The sequence below is a fragment of the Siphateles boraxobius genome, unplaced genomic scaffold (genome assembly GCF_051911475.1).
Source record: "Siphateles boraxobius isolate OS27281-9 unplaced genomic scaffold, OSU_SipBor_1 13, whole genome shotgun sequence".
NCBI classification, from domain to species: domain Eukaryota; kingdom Metazoa; phylum Chordata; class Actinopteri; order Cypriniformes; family Leuciscidae; genus Siphateles; species Siphateles boraxobius.
Genome location: NW_027508733.1, coordinates 10,679,936 through 10,699,529, shown reverse-complemented (window position 1 = coordinate 10,699,529; position 19,594 = coordinate 10,679,936). Strand labels below are relative to the sequence as shown.

At 40.0% G+C, this 19,594-nt stretch overlaps 2 protein-coding genes across 2 annotated transcripts in view; one reads left to right on the top strand and one right to left on the bottom strand.

Annotated features, from left to right (window-relative positions):
* Positions 1 to 8,078, top strand: part of LOC143736380 (uncharacterized) — a 57,812-nt gene extending 49,734 nt beyond the window's left edge. Inside the window, exon 14 of the mRNA XM_077227120.1 lies at positions 5,982 to 8,078. The gene's annotated coding sequence lies outside the window, so the exon portion shown is untranslated. The remainder of the gene's footprint in view (positions 1 to 5,981) is intronic.
* Positions 8,079 to 10,715: 2,637 nt separating this feature from the next.
* LOC143735231 (SLAM family member 9-like) lies at positions 10,716 to 18,410 on the bottom strand. The gene is made up of 8 exons (XM_077225330.1): positions 18,291 to 18,410; positions 17,255 to 17,338; positions 16,589 to 16,703; positions 15,649 to 15,972; positions 13,866 to 14,153; positions 13,657 to 13,767; positions 13,097 to 13,164; positions 10,716 to 12,288 (listed from the first exon to the last, which is right to left on the bottom strand). The coding sequence occupies exons 2-8, from the start codon at positions 17,270 to 17,272 to the stop codon at positions 12,238 to 12,240; spliced, it is 975 nt and encodes a 324-aa protein (XP_077081445.1). The 5' UTR covers positions 17,273 to 17,338; positions 18,291 to 18,410; the 3' UTR covers positions 10,716 to 12,237.
* Between the last annotated feature and the right edge of the window lie 1,184 nt (positions 18,411 to 19,594).

Here is a 19,594-nt window from a genome sequence, read left to right as displayed (position 1 = left end):
TCCATGCAGCATACATACATCCATGGGCCATGGCAGCAGCAGACTAGTTAAGTTAGATAATATAATGTAGGGCTGCAACTAACGATTATTTTGATAATCGATTAATCTGATGATTATTTTTTCGATTAATCGGATAAAAAGTTTTTAGAAAAAATCAATTCAATTTTTTGTTTATTATAACTAAATAAAACCATAAATAAGGGTATTTGTGTGTAAAAGTGTACTTTAAAAAGTGCAACAGCCACACATTGAGTTTTACTAATATCAATATTTGCATTGTTTTTAATGATAATTGCTGATGGCAAGTTGACAACCATGATTAATGTAAAAAAAAAATCTAAATTATATACAACATATTATGTTTTAACAATTTTTGGTAAAACAAATTTACACAGACATGTTGATCAGATGTGAAGATATAAACCAAAAACATCTAAAATATATAATTCATTTAATTTTTATTTGAAATTAAATGAATTGTAAGGATATATTAATAAAATAAAAGACTGAAAACAAGCGTGTGAATGTAGAGCCGCAGTACATCGCATTTGAAAAACAATTAAAACTCAATGGTGAATGTTGTTCCCTATCGAGGGAACTCGCGATGCGTCGAACGCTTTGGGAACGCCCCCAGAGTGAATGCGTCTGAAGCATCTATGTCAACTAGTCCAATGGAAAGAATGAGCGTCACGGGCGGGTGACGTCATGACCAGGAAGGGATAAAAGCACATCCGGTGCAAACCGGCATTAGCTTCTGTTGCCTCAGCAAGCGATCTGTGTTATACTGTTTCTGTCTATTTATTGTTGTCTGTTGCAATATATCTCGGAAACGTTATGGCGAAACAAATGTACAAGCAGTGTGCTTCTCCCTGCCCACGTTATTTAACGGGTGGGGACACACACGAGCTTTGTGTCATTTGTTTGGGTGTGGAGCATGCGGTCTCAGCCTTCGAGGGGCCTGAGTGCCAACACTGTGAAATGCTTCCGCTTCGCATGCTCCGCTCTCGCCTGTCACTCTTTGACGAGAGTGGGCAGGCTCGCGATCCTCAGGGTACAGGACCCGCGTCTGCCAAGGCGGCGCGGAGAATGCATTCCTGGGGATCGCAAAAGGATCTTTCGGAGGGGTTGGAGACGGGTCCGAGGGCCTTTTCTCCTTCCTTAACCGGAAGATCCAGTGCTCTCCTCCCGGTGTCGGAAGCCCGCTCTGCTGCTTCTTCCGCCCGGGGAGAGAGCCCTCCATTACTTCAGTGCTCTTCCTCCGAGGAGGTTGATGTTATGAGTATGGAGAGTGAAAGCACACACACTGTCGAAGTAGATTCGCAATCTATTTCCCCAGCATATGATGAGCTGGTGGATGTGATGTCTCGCGCTGTTGATAGATTAAATATTCTATGGCCAGCTGAGAAAAAAGAAACTCGTCCCAAAAGCAAATTAGACGAGCGTTTCCTTTCTTCTACCACATCATCTCCACCACGAGGCCTCCCCTTTTTTCCCGATTTGCACAATGAAATCTCTAAATCGTGGAATAAGCCGTATTCATCACGTCTTTTCAGCCCTCAAGTTAATGTGTATTCTAAAATAAGAGGGTTGAAAGAGTACGGTTATGAGGTGATGCCCCAGGTTGAACAGACACTAGCCAGCTATCTGTCACCTGGTCCAGCATCATCACTAAAGGCCTCAGCCCTGCCCACTAAACCACTTAAAGCAACATTGGTTTTAGTGGGTAAAGCTTATACGGCAGCAGGTCAAGCTGGAGCATGTCTACACACTATGGCATTGCTCCAGGCTTACCAGGCTGACCTGCTGGGGGACCTGGAAAACAGCAAGGGAGTTGGTCCTGACGAGGTTCGAGAACTTCGTCGGGCCACCGATCTGTCTCTCAGAGCTACTAAGGAGACCGCCAGGGCAATTGGGCGGTGTATGGCAGCCCTGGTAGCTACTGAGAGACATCTATGGTTAAATCTGGCCGATTTAAAAGAGAGAGATCGTACCTTTTTATTAGATGCTCCGCTTGAGCCTTCGGGTCTCTTCGGCGACGCAGTTCATGCGGTCGTCGAGAGATTTCAGGAATCTAAGAAGCAATCTGATGCTTTTAAAAAGTTTCTCCCTCGCCGTGTCCAGCCCCTGGGGCTGCTGGGCGTGAGCAGCCCCAGCCATCGAGCTCATCATATCGTGTGCAACAGAAAGAGAGTGTTGCGTCTCGTGCACCTCCACAGAAACACTGGAAAAAGGCGCAGCACTCTCAGTCGAAGTCTTCTACGTCGAAGCCGGATCTGAGGACCGTTCTTCAGGCGAAGAAGACTTCGGCTCAAAAAAAGAGGTCCTGATGCCACTGGCGTCAAGCCTGTAAGGACAGCCCCGACCGAAGTGAAGCGGTGTACACCTCAGTATACGGTGCCCGTTCCACTTCGGGGTCCTCACGAGACCGTTCTGCCAACCCTGCCACCCACGGTGCTTCAGGGCGCAGCAGTCTCCAGCGAGTCGCTGATGCGATGCTGCGGCACTGCATCAGTTTCGCACCCTCTGAGGGGGGTTCTAGAGCAGCCAGTTCAGGTAGTTCCTGCCATTATGTTTCAGGCTCCAGAACTGGCCGTCTCGTTAACACCAGAGACCAGCCTCGAGAGGCTGGTTCCCTTAGTAGATTTTCTGGCAGCGTGGAAGCTACTGCCAAATATTTCTCGCTGGGTCCTGCGGATTGTAGAGAAAGGATACAGAATCCAATTTGGTTCTCGTCCTCCTCGATACAACGGGGTGTTGCTCACAGTGGTGCATCCCAAGCAGGCTCTGGTAATGGAGCAAGAGGTAAAGGCCCTGTTAGCGAAGGAAGCTTTAGAACAGGTGTACTCACTCGACCGAGAGTCGGGTTTTTACAGCCGTTATTTCATTGTTCCAAAAAAGGATGGAGGGTTGCGTCCCATTTTAGATCTTCGTCTGTTAAATCGGGTCAGTACAGAAACTCAAGTTCAAGATGCTGACACTCAAACAGATTGTGACTCAAATCAGATCCGAGGACTGGTTTGTCACGATAGATCTGAAGGACGCTTACTTCCATGTCTCCATCCTCCCTCAGCACAGGAAGTTCCTAAGGTTTTCTTTCCGGGGCAAAGTATACCAATATCGGGTTCTTCCTTTTGGTCTAGCTTTACCACCCCGCACGTTCACGAAATGCGTAGATGCAGCTCTAGCCCCGCTCAGGCTACAGGGCATACGTATTCTGAACTACATCGACGACTGGCTGATTCTAGCGGAATCAGAGCAGTTGGCGGTTCGGCACCGAGGTGTCGTTCTCGCTCATATGCAGATGTTGGGGTTGAGGCTCAATACCAAGAAGAGTGTGCTTTCTCCAGTACAGAGGACCACTTTCCTGGGTGTAGTATGGGATTCAACGACGATGCGGGCCACTCTATCGCCCGCTCGTGTAGCTGCTATCCTGACTGCCACAACAGGGCTGAGGCTAGGCCAGTCACGCACTGTAAAACAGTTCGAGAGATTGTTGGGTCTTTTGGCAGCAACGTCCAACGTGATACCTTTTGGCCTGCTGTACATGAGACCTTTACAGTAGTGGCTCAGGACCAGAGGGTTCTCTCCGTGGGGAAACCCACTTCGTATGATCAAGATCACGCGGCGGTGTCTCCGCGCCTTGGTTATGTGGAGGAAGCACTGGTTCACATTAACCCAGGGTCCGGTGTTGGGAGCTCTTTGCCATCAAGTTACTATCTCGACAGATGCATCCCTCACCGGCTGGGGAGCGGTAATGGAAGGCCGCTCGGTTCAGGGTCTGTGGAAGAGTCATCATCTTTCTTGGCACATAAATTGCCTGGAGATGATGGCTGTCTTCAATGCGTTAAGGCAGTTCCTCCCAGACCTGAAGGGCCATCATGTGCCTGTCCGTACAGACAACACATCAGTGGTCTCTTATCTGAACCGCCAGGGGGGTCTGCGTTCGCGTCCGCTTTGCAAACTGGCGCACCAGATCCTCCTGTGGTCTCTGGGGAAGGTACTCTCCCTGAGGGCAGTATATATTCCTGGGGACCAGAATATTGCAACAGACATCCTGTCGAGGCAGGAGCTGAGGCCAGGGGACTGGAGACTCCACCCCGAGGCAGTGGGGAAAATTTGGGAGTTTTACGGCCGAGCAGAGGTGGATCTGTTTGCGCCTCAGCACACAACGCACTGTCCACTGTGGTTCTCCCTTACTCACCCAGCCCCCCTGGGGCTGGATGCTATGGTACAGACGTGGCCGAGGCTACGTCTGTACGCGTTTCCCCCTGTTGCTCTGCTCCCAGGAGTTCTGGAGCGAGTCCGCCGGTACGGAATAAGCCTACTGCTAGTAGCACCACGCTGGCCAAGTCGGATCTGGTTTACGGACCTGATCCATCTCTAAGACGGTCCTCCCTTGGAGATCCCGATCAGGAGAGACCTTCGGTCTCAGGCCGGGGGCACAATATTTCACCCTCGACCAGAGATGTGGAACCTGTGGGTTTGGCCTTTGAGGGGGCCCAACTAATAGAGAGTGGTCTTTCAACTGAGGTGGTTGAGACCATTCTAAGCTCCAGAGCTCCAGCTACTAGGAAATTAATGCGCTTAAGTGGAGAGTTTTTTCTGTATGGTGTCACCGACATCAGTGGGATCCGGTTAACTGTTCTGTGAATACAGTACTCGAGTTCCTGCAGGAGCGCTTTACGTCAGGTCTATGTCCTGCACGCTCAAGGTCTACGTGGCGGCCATTGCGGCTTACCACGCTCTTGTGGGGGGTACATCTTTGGGTCGAGACCCCCTGATTACACGTTTCCTTCGTGGCACACTGAGGCTGAGGCCTGCAATTCGCACTAAGGTGCCAGCTTGGGATCTTGCTATAGTACTAGAAGGCCTGTCTAGGGTTCCATTCGAGCCCTTAGATTCGGTTTCAGAGAAGTTTCTTACCCTTAAGACTATCTTTCTGCAAGCTTTTTCGTCCCTAAAGAGAGTTGTAGATCTTCAGGCCCTTTCGGTTTCCCCCACCTGCCTTGAGTTTGCACCGGGGATGGTCAAGGCTTTCCTATATCCAAAACTGATACCTCCCTAAGGTGCCGACCTTGATTCCGAGGCCTATTGTGCTGCAGGCTTTCTGTCCTCCTCCTTTTACTTCTGCGGACCAGGAAAGGCTGAACCTCGTGTGTCCAGTGCGAGCACTGGACACTTATGTTCATCGGACTTCTTCATGGAGGAAGTCCGACCAGTTATTTATTTGCTTTGGATCTCCTAAGAAAGGTCTTCCTGCTTCTAAACAGACGGTTAGTAAGTGGATAGTTGAAGCTATTTCACTTGCATACGAGTATTCTGACCAGCCGTGTCCTTTGGCGGTCACAGCTCATTCTACTAGTGGTATGGCGGCTTCTAAAGCCTTGTTATTTGGGGTTTCTCTTCAAGACGTTTGTGATGCGGCAGGCTGGTCCTCACCGCTCACATTCGTTAGGTTTTACAGCTTAGACCTGAATGCTTCCCCAGGTTCTCAGGTGCTTAGTGCTTAGCTACAACAGTCTGACACTCAGTTACTTGTAAGTCTGGCGTTTTGTGTATTCTCGTTCCCAAAGCGTTCAACGCATCGCGAGTTCCCTCGATAGGGAACGTCTCAGGTTACGTCTGTAACCATAGTTCCCTGAGAAAGGGAACGAGATGATGCGTCACCCTGCCATACTTCCTGCATCCCTGTGATCGGCTTGCTTCGGCAATTTTTCGAAGCTAATGCCGGTTTGCACCGGATGTGCTTTTATCACTTCCTGGTCATGATGTCACCCGCCCGTGACGCTCATTCTTTCCATTGGACTAGTTGACATAGATGCTTCAGACGCATTCACTCCGGGGGCGTTCCCAAAGCGTTCGACGCATCGCGAGTTCCCTTTCTCGGGGAACTATGGTTACAGACGTAACCTGAGACGTTTTTCAGGTGTGCAAGCTCGGCTTAAAGAGTTAAACCCGCACTCACTTTATGTGCATTGCAGCAACCACTCACTGGATTTGATTCTCCAAGAAGTCCCTACAAGGTGGTGTACCCGTGACATGTCCATTAAACACGTCACTGCAGCTTACCGCACTCTCCTGACTACACTGCACGAGCTGAAGGATGATAAGAGTGTCGGGGGGACAGCAGAGCAAAGATCGGGGGACTGTAGAGAAGATCATTGGAGCTACTAAAGGAATCCTGATAGGAACGATGCAGAACTGTCTATATCTCTGTTAACAATTAGCAGCAGCATTTGTTCCACAAGATATAATAATGCACTGATCTTTTTTTGATCAGATTCATAATCATTAATATTGCAAGATGCAAGTGCTCTTCACAGTGTGAAAATCTTCTCAGTGCCAGTATGTTGCATTTTGGATGCTGGTGTCCCTACATCTATTTTAACCAGAAAGTCTCCCTTTCTCAACCAGATTGGTCCACTCTAAGGACCTGTTAACACCTGCTATTATTGGGGTGTCAAAGCTTTGTGGTTGTGCTTGAAGGTTCAAGTCCAGCATGGGCTGCTGCATAAGCTTTTTTACATTTTATAAATGTGTTTATTGATAAAACATGAATATTACTTTAAAAAAAGATTTCAGATGTTTACTTTACTAAATGCCTTCACTGTTGAAATGTGCAAAAATTGAATTGTTCTTCTTTGTATTTTGTAAATTGTAATATTCTGCCTTTAAGCATTTGAGATGTTGATCAGTTTTGTTACGCCAAGTTCTTGCAAAAGGAAGAACCTGTGGGGCGTTCAAGGTAAAGATTCACAATTTCACATTATTTGTCCATTTATAGATAGTTTGTTTTGTCCATCTCCATTTCTTTCAGTTCTGTTCATGAAGCATGTTTGGCTGTGTTATATTTTTTCAAAGTTTTTTTGTTTTTTTTATGTAAGGATTCTATAAAATGATCACTGTGTGATGGAAATGATCGCATGCACCTGCATTTTCTGCATTCTGGGTCCAGTCTCTACCGCCACATTCCAGGATAATGAACAGGAAACATAAATAATAATACTGGCGGATGTAATAATAGAGTATGTTTCACCCCAGTTTTAAACACCATCTGTTTGTTAGGGTTTGTTTAGTTCTGTTAGCTCATTTGTGTTTTAGTTTGGTTTTGCTCTGTTCCTGTTTCCCCATGTTCCCTGCCATTGTTAGTTATATTGGTTGCTGATTTGAGTTTCACACCTGTTCCCTGTTTCATTGTTTACTAAATGTGTATTTAAGGCTATGTCTACATTAATCCGGATACATTTGAAAACATCGTTTTCATTTCAAAACGCTCTCTGTTCACACTAGCGTTTTCATGCATTTTCCAAAAGTTTCTCATTCACACTGAAACATCGGATAACAATCAATTCACCTTACTGCACGTGTAAAACCTCATAAAAGGTCATTGAGATAAAGACAGAACATACAAAGTTCTCATGATATTCTGATAGATTTAATTTTTTTTAGCAAAATATCCCACCATTCACTGATGTGTCCAGGTCGATCTCAGTCGACATTATATGCCGGATTGTTTTGCCATAGGACAGCATTTGTGAGTACAGTTTCTGCCATCTTTGCAGGACTGTGATATGAAGAGTGTGCAAAGTAACATATCTCTAGCAACAGTGAGAAAGTGAATAGCACATAACAGGCACAACACAACAAAAAGCTCAGTATTCACAGGACAAAAACACCGTCTCAGTGTGGACGGAAGGCCAAAACGGAGAGAAAAGAACTGTTCCATAAGAAAACGTATTAGCTTCTGATCTATCAGTTCTTTGTTCAGTGTTGTTTGTGTTTTAGGAAGTTGTTTTTCTAAACTAATTCCAGTGAATTCTGTGTTCATTGTTTAGATTAATTATTAAATACTGTATTTGTTTGCTACTCTATTGTTGTGAGTTTTCTGCAACCCATTGTGACAGGACAAGAAAAAAGACTTGTAATTGTTCAAATCTCTCTTCTTTCTCAGGTTTATCCTGCTTGATCTGTTTCCAGAGTCACGTATATCAGAAAGCTGTACCTGTATAAAAAAAAATAAATAAAAAAAAAATAAAAAAAAAGTATAGTTGAGGCTATATAAAATCTATTTTCTTAAATGAACAATGTTTGTTTGCAATTTTTTTGCAATTGTTTTGAGTTTATCAGAAACTTTGCAAATAATGAATCATTTATAGAGTCATAATTGTGTGTCATTGTGATTTTAACACAACATAGACTGAACTTTCATCTTTAACATTTTAGGATTGAACCTTTGACATTCACACAAGCTGTTCAAATTAATCCATAGCCTTATAAACACATGAGTCTACTCGACTGTTATTTTAAAAGCTGATGAGGGTTTATGCATATCTTTGGAATGTGAGTTCCTGGTTAGGACACTAGATGGTGCTCTAGTAAAGTACAAATAATTGTATATATTTTAAACTTTGAAGGCGGACCCATTTTAAAGCAACTCTATATGTATTATGTATACGTATTTTTTTTTTTAGATTATAATATTTTTCTTTGAAAAGATTCAAAACTTCGAGAGTGAAAATAAAGCAGGTTAAATCTTGTGGAAAAACCTCAATCAGAACCCTTACCATATGAAATTAATCATATAAAAATAAAACATGATTATAATAGCCATGGTAACCCCAAATTAACAATGGCTTTGCTACGATATGGTTTAGTAAAACTGATTATACAATGGTAATCAATCTGCCAAATGAAAAACATTGTTAGCCTACTACAGTTTTACTATAAAACTATGGTTCATTTTCATAAGGGCAGAAGCAGCCAATCTCCATAGTCTCAATGTTATGTGCACAAAAATAGCCTAAGGGTTGAATTTCTCCTTCTGATAAATGAATTTACCAATAAGGTAATATATTCAATATGATGTAATAGAAGGAATAATGTACACCAGGCTATGGCTAACAGAGTTACATGGCATGCATTTTGCGTGAAATATTTTATATTCTTCATATTAGGCTACTTGTATGACTCGTTAAAGGGATAGTTCACCCAAAAATGAAAATTCTGTCAGTATTTACTCACCCTCATGTTGTTCCAGCCCCGTAAGACCTTCGTTCATCTTCGGAACACGAATTAAGATATTTTTGATGAAATCTGAGAGCTGGATCACTCCTCCATACTAGTCCATAGGCTTCTTCAGGGATTGAACTTGCCGGCCTCGAGAATACTTTTTGTGCGAAAAAACAAAACAAAAATAAGGACTTTATTTCAACTATTCATTTCCTTCTCTCTGGCCCTCAAGTCAGTTCACTAGTGTAACAGCGTAAGCTTCTGTTGTTGTACGTCACACGCATCACGCACACGACCAGCGTTGGCCAATAGTGAGCCTACATGTGACGTAGCTCTAACTGAGGCCAACAGAGAAGGAAATGAATAGTTGAAATAAAGTCGTTATTTTTGTTTGTTTTTGCGCACAAAAAGTATTCTCGTTGCTTGATAAACTTAAGATTGAGCCACTGTAGTCACTTGGACTATTTTAACAATGTCTTTAATAACTTTTCGAGACCGACAAGTTTCAATCCCTGAAGAGTGATCCAACTCTCAGATTTCATCAAAAATATCTTAATTCGTGTTCTGAAGATGAACACAGGTCTTACGGGATTTGAACAATATGAGGGTGAGTAAATACTGACAGAATTTTCATTTTTGGGTTCGAACTTCGAACATTTCGACGTAAAGCGAATCATGATTAGCGAGATTAGTGGGAGAATCACCCACGTGATTAGACAGAAACGATCGGCTGCGTCCGAAAACGTATGCAGTGCTGCCCCGCTGCCCTATCAGCCAATGACTCACGAAACTGATTTCGGTAAGACTTCTGAGGTTTAATAATGTACAGTAAAATAAAGCGAGCTTGGGAGAAAACTAAGAGAATATTTAATGACTACAATAGTAATTTATTGCTAATCATAAGTGGAAAAGTTAACGTTGATGAAAAATGTACATTTACACACGGACTGACGATCAGCCACAACTTTCAGACGCAATCTTACTGTCACAGACACAGAATGAAAAGCAAAGGTTTGTGGGATATCAAAGGCAGTGAAAGATACATCTAGCCTATAGCCTACATGCCTTCAAAAATCATACAAATGAAGGTCTCTCAGGAGACAGGAAATGAAACATTGCACTGATGACTTCCGAGCTTGGAATGCATCCTCCTCCTACTTTGTTTTTTAAAGTAAACATTTTTAAATATAGGCTATATATTATGTCTTATAATATAGGCTACATTATATATCTTATAGTATATATAACCCCACTGGGTGGGGTTGTTACACCAATTTGACGCTGGGAGAATGACGGGACACAATTTTTAAATTGACCAAATTAAGTTTGTTGATGTATCTTTCACGCTCTATGGCAGGCAGGGTGGACATATAATTACTTGACATGTTTTATATTAGTGATTTCTTAAGTTATTCACGCCTGCCGGCTGTGTACGGACGTTGGTTTGTGCCGTTATTTTGTATTGAAGTCTATGGGAAGTCTAGTTTGTTTTCTCCTAAAAGGGGGCGGGAACGAAACTGACAGTTAAGTTCCCGGATGTGCCGGTATTGGGAAAAGGGAAAGGGGGAAAATTGTTTTGTAGGAGATGATGTAGCATGTGACTTGGAAGTATATGGAAAGGAGTTTTGTAAAACTATGGTATGGTAAGTTTGACACTCCAATAGTGGATTTGTAGGTATTACAGACCAAGATAGTAAACAATCAAGTTGATGTGCTGAGTGAATTTTATAGACATGTGAACCAAAACTACATCAATTTTAAGCAAGTTTTTACAGATGGATCTAGAGACCCGATAACAGTAGTTACAGGCGCTGCAACTGTAGTTTCCAGCCAGAAGAGTGAGATCTGATCAGGAGAAAATCAGATCATTTAAGTATATATGCTGTTGAGCTGTTTGCCATTTTTATGGCATTAGAATGGATGGAATGCACAAGTTAAAAAACTTTACTTTGCAGCGACTCTGTCTCTGAACGGCAGAGTCTCAAGACCGGTATGGTTAAGAATCATCAGGAGGTTTTTTATGATATTATGTCTATAAAAATAAAGAATAAAGGTGATGACTTTATGTGGGTCCCATCACATATGGGTATTATGAAAAGGTAGACAAAATAGCTAAGAAAGCACTGCAAAAAGAGGGTATAGAAGCAGTCATCAGCCTTTCAAGATCAGAAGGAAAGAGTATAGTGTGGGGGGAAAAGAGTAAAGAGTATAATGGACTGTGAACAAGGAATTAAATATTTCATTTGCTTTCTGACTAAAACTGGACTAATGACAAGAAAATGATGAATAAAGTATATGGGAAATAACTAGAACCAGAAAATGGCAGTAATGCAACTCCAATGATGCCATTAACAACCAAAGAAGAAGCTCTATTTTGTTGCAGCATTTTGGAGATGTGTGACATTCCACTTCAACAAACACCTCTACAGATTGATGAACTTCTTGTAGGTGGCATTCTATACATCATAAGTGGTATCATAGATTTGTCATCAAAGTGTTTATCATTTGGTCTTAGTTGCCTATCTGTTGAAAGGAGTCATCAGTTATTACTTTGATGTCATGCTACAAGCGGATAATCAGAAATAAAGTTAAAATATAGATAAATTAATTAAAATACAAATAAATATTGGAGTATTTTCCATATTTCATATATTTCACATTCACGCAGTAACATCTCTCTTTGGTTTGATGGGGGTTTTTTATGTTGGATTTAGTATTTTGTAGTAAAGGTGTTTTGTCTAAAGCAAGACAGTTTTATGTGAGCAGGAATGGAAAAAAACCTTCAACCACACGCTATTGACACCTCAGACACACTCTCACACTACCATTAGCACAAACACCTAGCAGTTACAAGCTCATGCATAACCTGTTTGTCCAACGGATCAAACAACATTTCTGTACAGATGTGAATGCATGAGACCACAGCGGTCTCCACTCCTTTTGATGATTTTTTTGCACCAACATTTTGCACTTAAAAAAAGAAAAGAAAAGAGATGTACACACATGGTCTCTTTAAGACAAAAAACAAACAAACTCAAACTTAAAGTCAAACATGAAAATGCTGCAATGTGCCAAATGATTTAGATAATGTGTTATCTAAAAAAAGTCCTTGAAAAATGTATGTTAAAAAGTTTTTAGGAGTCCATCTTAAAGTACCACACTTAAAGAATGATCCTACTGCATGTCCGCTGTGATTTCCTGATGAGACATGTAGTGGTTGTCAGTTCATCATGTCATGGCAATAGGTGCATACTCAACATGGTCTTTCTCTTTAACATTCTGTAAAATAATACATAACAAGAGATGATAATATTAAAAACAAACATCAGAAGTGAGCCTTACAGCAGACATAGAGACATCTTAGACAGATAGATTATTTTGTTGTGACATATGTGACTTTCTGACTTCAATGATTCACAAATGTATTGAAGTAAATACAAAGTGGACACTAAAAATCTGATCTGATATGAGATTTTACTGTAACAAGATCCAATCTGCCACATGTGGGGGAAAAAAAGATGGTCAATTTGCAATAGAATTATGTTATAACTTAGGTTTGACTGATTTTAAAAAAAGCATTTGCTCATGGACATGGTCGTGCAAATGAGCAAAAATATGTGCATCATTTCCTGAAGGTTTCAGTTTCCTGTTAGACTGTTTAAGATTTAAAATTTAAATATATATATAAATATATATTTTTGTAATATCATGCAGTCTTTCAATGCTTCTCGATTGCTTTAAAATTAAAAAAATATATATATTTTTTACTCCAAGCATTTTTTTTGAGTGTTTCTGGCATTGAATAATGAGCTTGTCACGATTAACAGCTGGGGTGCCCTTTATAGCAACCAGAGGGCACCCCGGACTACATTACCCATAACCCACTACCGGGACTAATCAACCATGATTGTCATCAGCTGTTCCTCATAGCTTGGCTTGTTTTGACTGCCTTCTGAGCTTGACCCTTTGCCTGTGTTTAGATTACGATTCTGGATTACTCAATAAATGCTGCATTTGGATCTCAACCTTTGTATCTCCTAAACGTATTCACAGACACAGAACATAAATTAGGAATAAATTCTCTTACCAATTTATGTGCTTTTCTTTTGTGGAATGTGGGAACAGCGTATGTTATCTCTTCTTCACGAGTCTGAACTGTTTTAGCAACAACAACAATAGATGCATTAAAACAACAAAACTCAATCTCATCTAGATCTGTTTCTTTGTGACTTCTTTGTGAGTTAAAGCATTAATGTAATTGATTAAATATAGAATGCTGCAGTTTTTATCATAACTCAAAGTGAAACAGCATCAATCATATCAATGTTCATTTGTACACCAACAGAATGCTTCATCTTTACACAAAAGTTGGTTTATTATTGAAATAATGTAGATCTGCATTTCTATGTCAATATTTCCAGTGTGATTTGTAAAGAGTGGTGTTCAGTGTCATTATATATAGACGTGCATAATGTAATATACAGAAAATGCAAATACACATTTAGTTCTATATATAAAATATAGGGATATTTATCAAAAACAATTAAAATATGTATTAGTATCTGTTATAATACTTATTTGTTTATATAATAATTATAATAATAAAACGTATTGTTATTTGTTTTAAAAGCAGTATATAACTCTTGCCTTCTTGATCAGTTTTTCTGCGTCTCCTGCAGATGTTGAAGATCACGACTGTAGATATAATCATCAGAGATCCAGCAGCAGCAGCAGCAGAGATCAACACTATCAGAGACACTGGGGAATGGATGAAGTGAAGGAGAGTGGATGAGATGATTAAGATAGTCATTAAGTAAATGAGTGCATAAACAGTAATATCATCAGTGCTGTGGTACCTGCACATGTGTGACAGAGTGTGTTGATGTCCAGATGTGTGGTCTGGTTGCTGATGGGATTGTTCAGCACACAGCTGTAGGTGTTTTTACCCTGATATTCCACCTCCAGAGGTAGAGAGAGACTGATGCTGAGATCACACACACTGATGCTGGACAATACACTCATTCCTGCGTACCAGGAGAGAGTCACATCACTCACATTCAACACTGATGAACACACCAATGAACAGTTAGTTGATGATGATGATGAAGTGCAATCTCTGATGATGACAGGAACAGGCAGACGAGCTGGAAAATATGACAACAAAAAATAATATTGAACAATCTAATAATAATATTTTCAGTTCAGTGTGTTGAATGAGGGTTTATTCTGTGCCTGTTTATGCCTATTTCAAACCTCTCTTTTTTCTCTAAAATATTTGAAAAAAGTTGTTGCCTGCCATTTACAGGCTTATTTAACAGCACATGACCGCTATGAGTCTTTCCAGTCTGGCTTTCGTCCTTTACACAGAACTGAAACAACTTTGGTTTAGTTTCTTAATGATCTCCTCAACGCTTCTAATTCTGGCTCTCTTATCACTCTCCTTTTGTTAGACCTCAGCTCAGCTTTTGACATTGTTAGTCATGAGATTGGAATTACTGACACAGCCTTTGACTCCTTTCTGACAGCGAGGCAAAAAATTTTTATATACCAGAAGCACAAACCATCCAACAAATCCATCAGTGTGGTGTCCCTCAAGGTTCTGTCTTGGGCCCTCTTCTTGTCACTATTTATGTTACCAATTTGATAAATTCTTAAACGCTATGGGTTTAACTTCCACTGTTATGCTGAAGACATTCAGATTTATTTTTAACATACCTCCCACCTCAGTGTTTCCGCTGCTTACAATGACAACTTGCATCAAGGAACTAATTCTGTTGTATCTAAATTTTCCGGTCAACTGACATATTTGGATGGTGACTTGTTAATTACCCCTATACCACAGTTTGAAATCTTGCTGATCTCATTGAGTCCACACTTTCATTTAATGATCACATTGGTAAAGTGGTAAATATAGCAATTTTCCACCTACGTAATATCTCTCATATTCGATCTCCTTTTAGTCTGCAAGATGCTGAAACCGTAATACATGTCTTTGTCACATGTCAACTAGATTACTGTAACTCACTTCTTTATGGCCTTTCAACTAAAACTATAAAACAATTACAATATGTTCAAAACTCTGCAGCTCGCTTGATCACTCACACAACAAAGAATAAACACATTACTTCAATTGCCACCATCAGTGGCTTCCGGTTTCCCTGCGTATAAACTTCAAGATACTAATCCTCACTTATAAAGCTCTCCATAACCTTGATCCTATTCAGCCTTATGTTCCTGTTAGTTTCTTACGCTCTTGAAATACAGTCAGTGTCAGTGATGGAGGGAGATTTACAGACTGAGAGCTAAGAGTAATATTCAGAAGAAAAAAAAACATGTTTTTTTCTCTGAATATTACTCTTCAGCTCTTAGTCTGTAAATTGTACCTTGTTATTCATGTTAGTTGTTTGAATCTCTCTTTGTTTGTATCTCTTGGTTTGTGTATTGTGCTTTGATGTTGATATTAATTTTGTTCTGTTCCTTAACCTATCTTTGTAAAGCAACCTTGGGTGTTGGAAAGGTAATTACAAATTATTATTATTATTATTAAACTATACAATAATAATAAAATATAATAAATCAGATAGTTTAAAGGTCAAGGTATTGTTTATAAAACAATAATAAGATAGAAGAAATGCTCACCATAGACAGAAACATTGAATGTTTTTGATGTCAGTTTTACTCCAGTTATCTCTAGTTGATAAACTCCAGTATGTTCAGTTGTGGTGTTTGTGATGGTCAGCGATCCAGTTTGATCGTCCAGCTTCAGTCTGTCTCTGAATCTCCCATCAGGAACATCAGATGTGGGGAAGATTTGGTTCTTAGTAATGAGGGAGTTTTTATCTCTAAATTTCCACTCTATGTCATCGTCTTCATGTATTTCAGTAACATCAGTGTGTAAAAGAACTGAATCTCCCTCCATCACTGACACTGACTGTATTCCATTTATCTGATCACCAAACACACCTGGAGAACATGAACATGTTTTAAATAGATTAAGAATCTCGTTGTTTTACAAAGCCTGAAATCAGCTGTAGTTTTTGTCATTAACATATGAACTGAAATACATTCACAACAGCAATGGAGACCCTACACAAAATTAAATGTGAGATATATAAACAGACAGATGTTGTTATGAATCAATAATTTGGTCTCTGTTTTAAAGTTATCTGCAGCAAAATCATTGCTTAAAATTACGTAATGTACTGAAAACAAATACATGAAAACTTCAGCATGAAGCTACAAGTTTAATTATGCTGGATATTTTCAAGAATTATTTTAAAATAAATAAGACGGTTATATCAGTAGATAAAACAGGCTCACTGATTCTCTGATGGGTTCATGAGCATTTTGACAAATGAATTTCCATGATATTTGTCTGTTTATGAAAACTGCAGAAGTATTAAAAATGTAATTATGGAACTTGAATTCAAAGCTAGTAGATCTCACCATAATTATTCATCTGGTACAGGAGTCAACAGATGAAAATAATCTAATCTAAATATATATAATCTAAACAGTAGCAGCTTTATTGCTCTGAAATGGAAAGACATTAAACCATTAAAATGTTTTTATAACTTACCAATTAGACTCCAGCCGCACAAACAGAACAAAACAAGCGTGTGAAACATTTTCTTTAACTGTTCAGCGCTTGATTTAATAAAGCTGTTCGCCAAAACACTCAGTCTATGTGAATCCTGTAAAAAGAGTTAATACAGAGTTAAAACCAACTAGCATCTCACAGTACCAACTGCACTGACGTTCATCTTCCAAGTCAAACTGAAAGTAGCTGTGGTCGGTTTTCAGAGATGTGGTTTGATCTGTCGGGTGGACAAACAGCTTGTAGGTGAGAATGTGTATTCAGAGCAGGTGTGTTTAGCTTGTAGGTGAAAAGTTTTTTCCTGACCTGCAAACAGCTTTTTAAGACTCTTAAAAAAAACATGACAAGAAACTGTTTCTGACACAGAAGGAGAGAAACGATAACTCTCATCTGTTGTAAGTAAGGGACTGTGTTTAGTTTCAAGCCACTGTGCAAAAAAAAAAACTTAGTGGGCTTTAATCCTTTGATTTACTATTTTTATGCTATAGAAATCGTCTAATAGCTTTAGGTTCCCAGTGCAAATGTATAGCGAAGAGGGGTATATATGAATCAAGATGTTTCAGGATGACAAAGAATATATATAACAACTGAAATTGAACACAAAATATTTTACAAAATAATATATAACAACTGAACTTGAACACACACAAAAACAAATTTGATCATGACGTGAACCACATAGACAGAACTTCAATGGATGGACAAACACATGGACAACATCATCACTGACTCCTAAGAGAGAGAAAGAGAAGTGAATTAAATAAGGAACATTTAGTTGAACATGTTCTACTCTCTAATTTTAAATTTCATATTTAAAAGATCTTAGTTACCACAGAGTAATGATAATGATACAAATAATGATATCAATCTTCATACCAATTAATGTTCATAATACAATTATTGCATACTGTTCAAAGATTTGAAAAAAAAAAAAAGATTTTGATGTTGTGGGAACAAAGGTTCTAACACTCATGTCAATAAAGCCCATCTGAACTGAGAAAAAAAAATAATGGAGAGAGATGCAAGAAATCTGAATAGAAATAACATTACTGACACGACTTTTCCTGACCATATATATATATATAAGATTTAAAGCACACATTGTGATGTGGCCTTAGCCTAGTACTTAACCAATTTATTTATTTATCTTTTGTCATACTATTGCCTACCCTGAGCTGTGTCCTTGATATCACTCCATATAGAGTAGCCTACAGTATACAGTAAATGACACAATCTAACACGTGGGATTTTAACAGTCAATTATTATAATGGCCTCTCTGATATGTCTCAACCAACTTTATAAAACCATGTCAAAATGAAGAGACGTACACATGTATTGTGGGTAACGTTAAACAGGCTGACTGTGAGCATGTGACAGTGAAAACATTAAGATTATTTTAACTGAATTAAAATGGAAAAACAATGAGTAATTAACAAGCTTTCAGAACGAACATGCTACAGTTTATTGTGCTGTAAATAAGTAAACACAGGCTTATCATGCAACAGTTCCGTTAAATGAACGTGCTAACAAATCATTTTCCAGCATTAGAGGCTAATGATGGCTATGCGTTCAAGACTGTTTAGCAAATCACCAGCACGTTGGCAACGTTAACTTTCCAAAGAAATGCATCACAATTGTTTTTAAAGTTAAACAAATAAAAATTGATTCGCATTTGATACTCACACTCTGAATGTCATCCATCTTCGCTGGTCCTCTAATTCGGTAGGTGGCGTTGTCACTAAAAACCTCGGGTCCTAGAAATGCGGTCCTAGAAGTGTGGTCCTGAAAATGCAGCCTCCATTTTTGCAGCAGATGCTGCTCGTTGATGCTTCTTAAGCTGATGTTTCTCAGAAACACACTAGATGGAGCTATTTATCAGTTAAACCAGTATCATACAACTGAAAAGTGGTACTCACTGCAGTCAAAAGACAACCAGCTCCTCCTCTCTGGTTAGGGTGTGGTTAGATATTCTAGCTCCACCCATTAGGCCCAAATTAAATTTACTCCAAGCCTCCTCCTCGCTGGAGCTCGAGTGAGGAGGAGCTTGATGTAAGCTCCACCCATTTTCTCAGCAGTGAGCAGCTTCTCGAATATCATAGTAATTTGTTGGGTGGAACAATTCCCTACCACTTTTTTTTGCCAGGGTCGATATTAGGTGTCTCACATATGCTGCGGCTGGATGTAACCGATCGGCGAGAGTTACCGCGTGCAGGCGAGGAGGAGCTGAAAACAGAGACGTGAAGTCGGACACTTTCTGCTTCCCGTAGTGACCGCTCACGTGGTGTTTGCATACTTTACCACAGCTGAAGTGAAATAAATGCAATATTTGTCCAATACACAGATGTTTGGAGAGATTTTCATTCAATACTTTATGTAGCCTACCCCTTAAAACAGTGTCTGTTTGTACAAGAATAAAGTTCAACATTAGCTTATCAAATGAAGTGGGATCTATGTTTTTTAATCAGTTTTATTTTGATAAACATGACACATTATAACATCTTGACTACATGAAAAGAGATTTTACTGTTATAAAACACAGATTTATGAGGATTAGTTGAAATAAAGGTGTGAGTGTAAACACGAAACACACATGATAGTTGTCATGTGGTGAATCCGGCCAATCGTGGAACAGCTGTGTCGTCATCAGAGCTCTTGCAGCCGCTCTGGAGAAACTGCGCTGGCTCTCCAACTTCTCTCGAATCGCTCTTGCGCTACTTTGATGCCAAACGTCACAGTCACGTGGCGTTGGCGCTGTCTCAAGTCGGACACAATTTCTAACCGGCATGCACTGCTTCAAGTCAGCGACCGATCAGTCTACGCGGAAATGCATGATGTCGAACAAGCCTATTGTCCCAACCCCACACATTTCTGATATAGGGCATAAGCAATCTCTAGCATCAATAACTGTAAAGCAGAGAATCCAAAAAAACAAAATACAGGGAACCAAAGAAATTCTCAGAGATGCAGTGCAACAACATACAACACTA

Excerpts from the sequence above, each read along its gene's own strand:
- LOC143735231 (XM_077225330.1), bottom strand. Across the intron at positions 15,973-16,588 it reads GTGCGGCTGGAGTCTAATTG|GTGTGTTTGGTGATCAGATA; the intron begins GTAAGTTATAAA and ends CATGTTCTCCAG. Across the intron at positions 13,165-13,656 it reads CAGAAAAACTGATCAAGAAG|TTCAGACTCGTGAAGAAGAG; the intron begins GCAAGAGTTATA and ends TTGCTAAAACAG.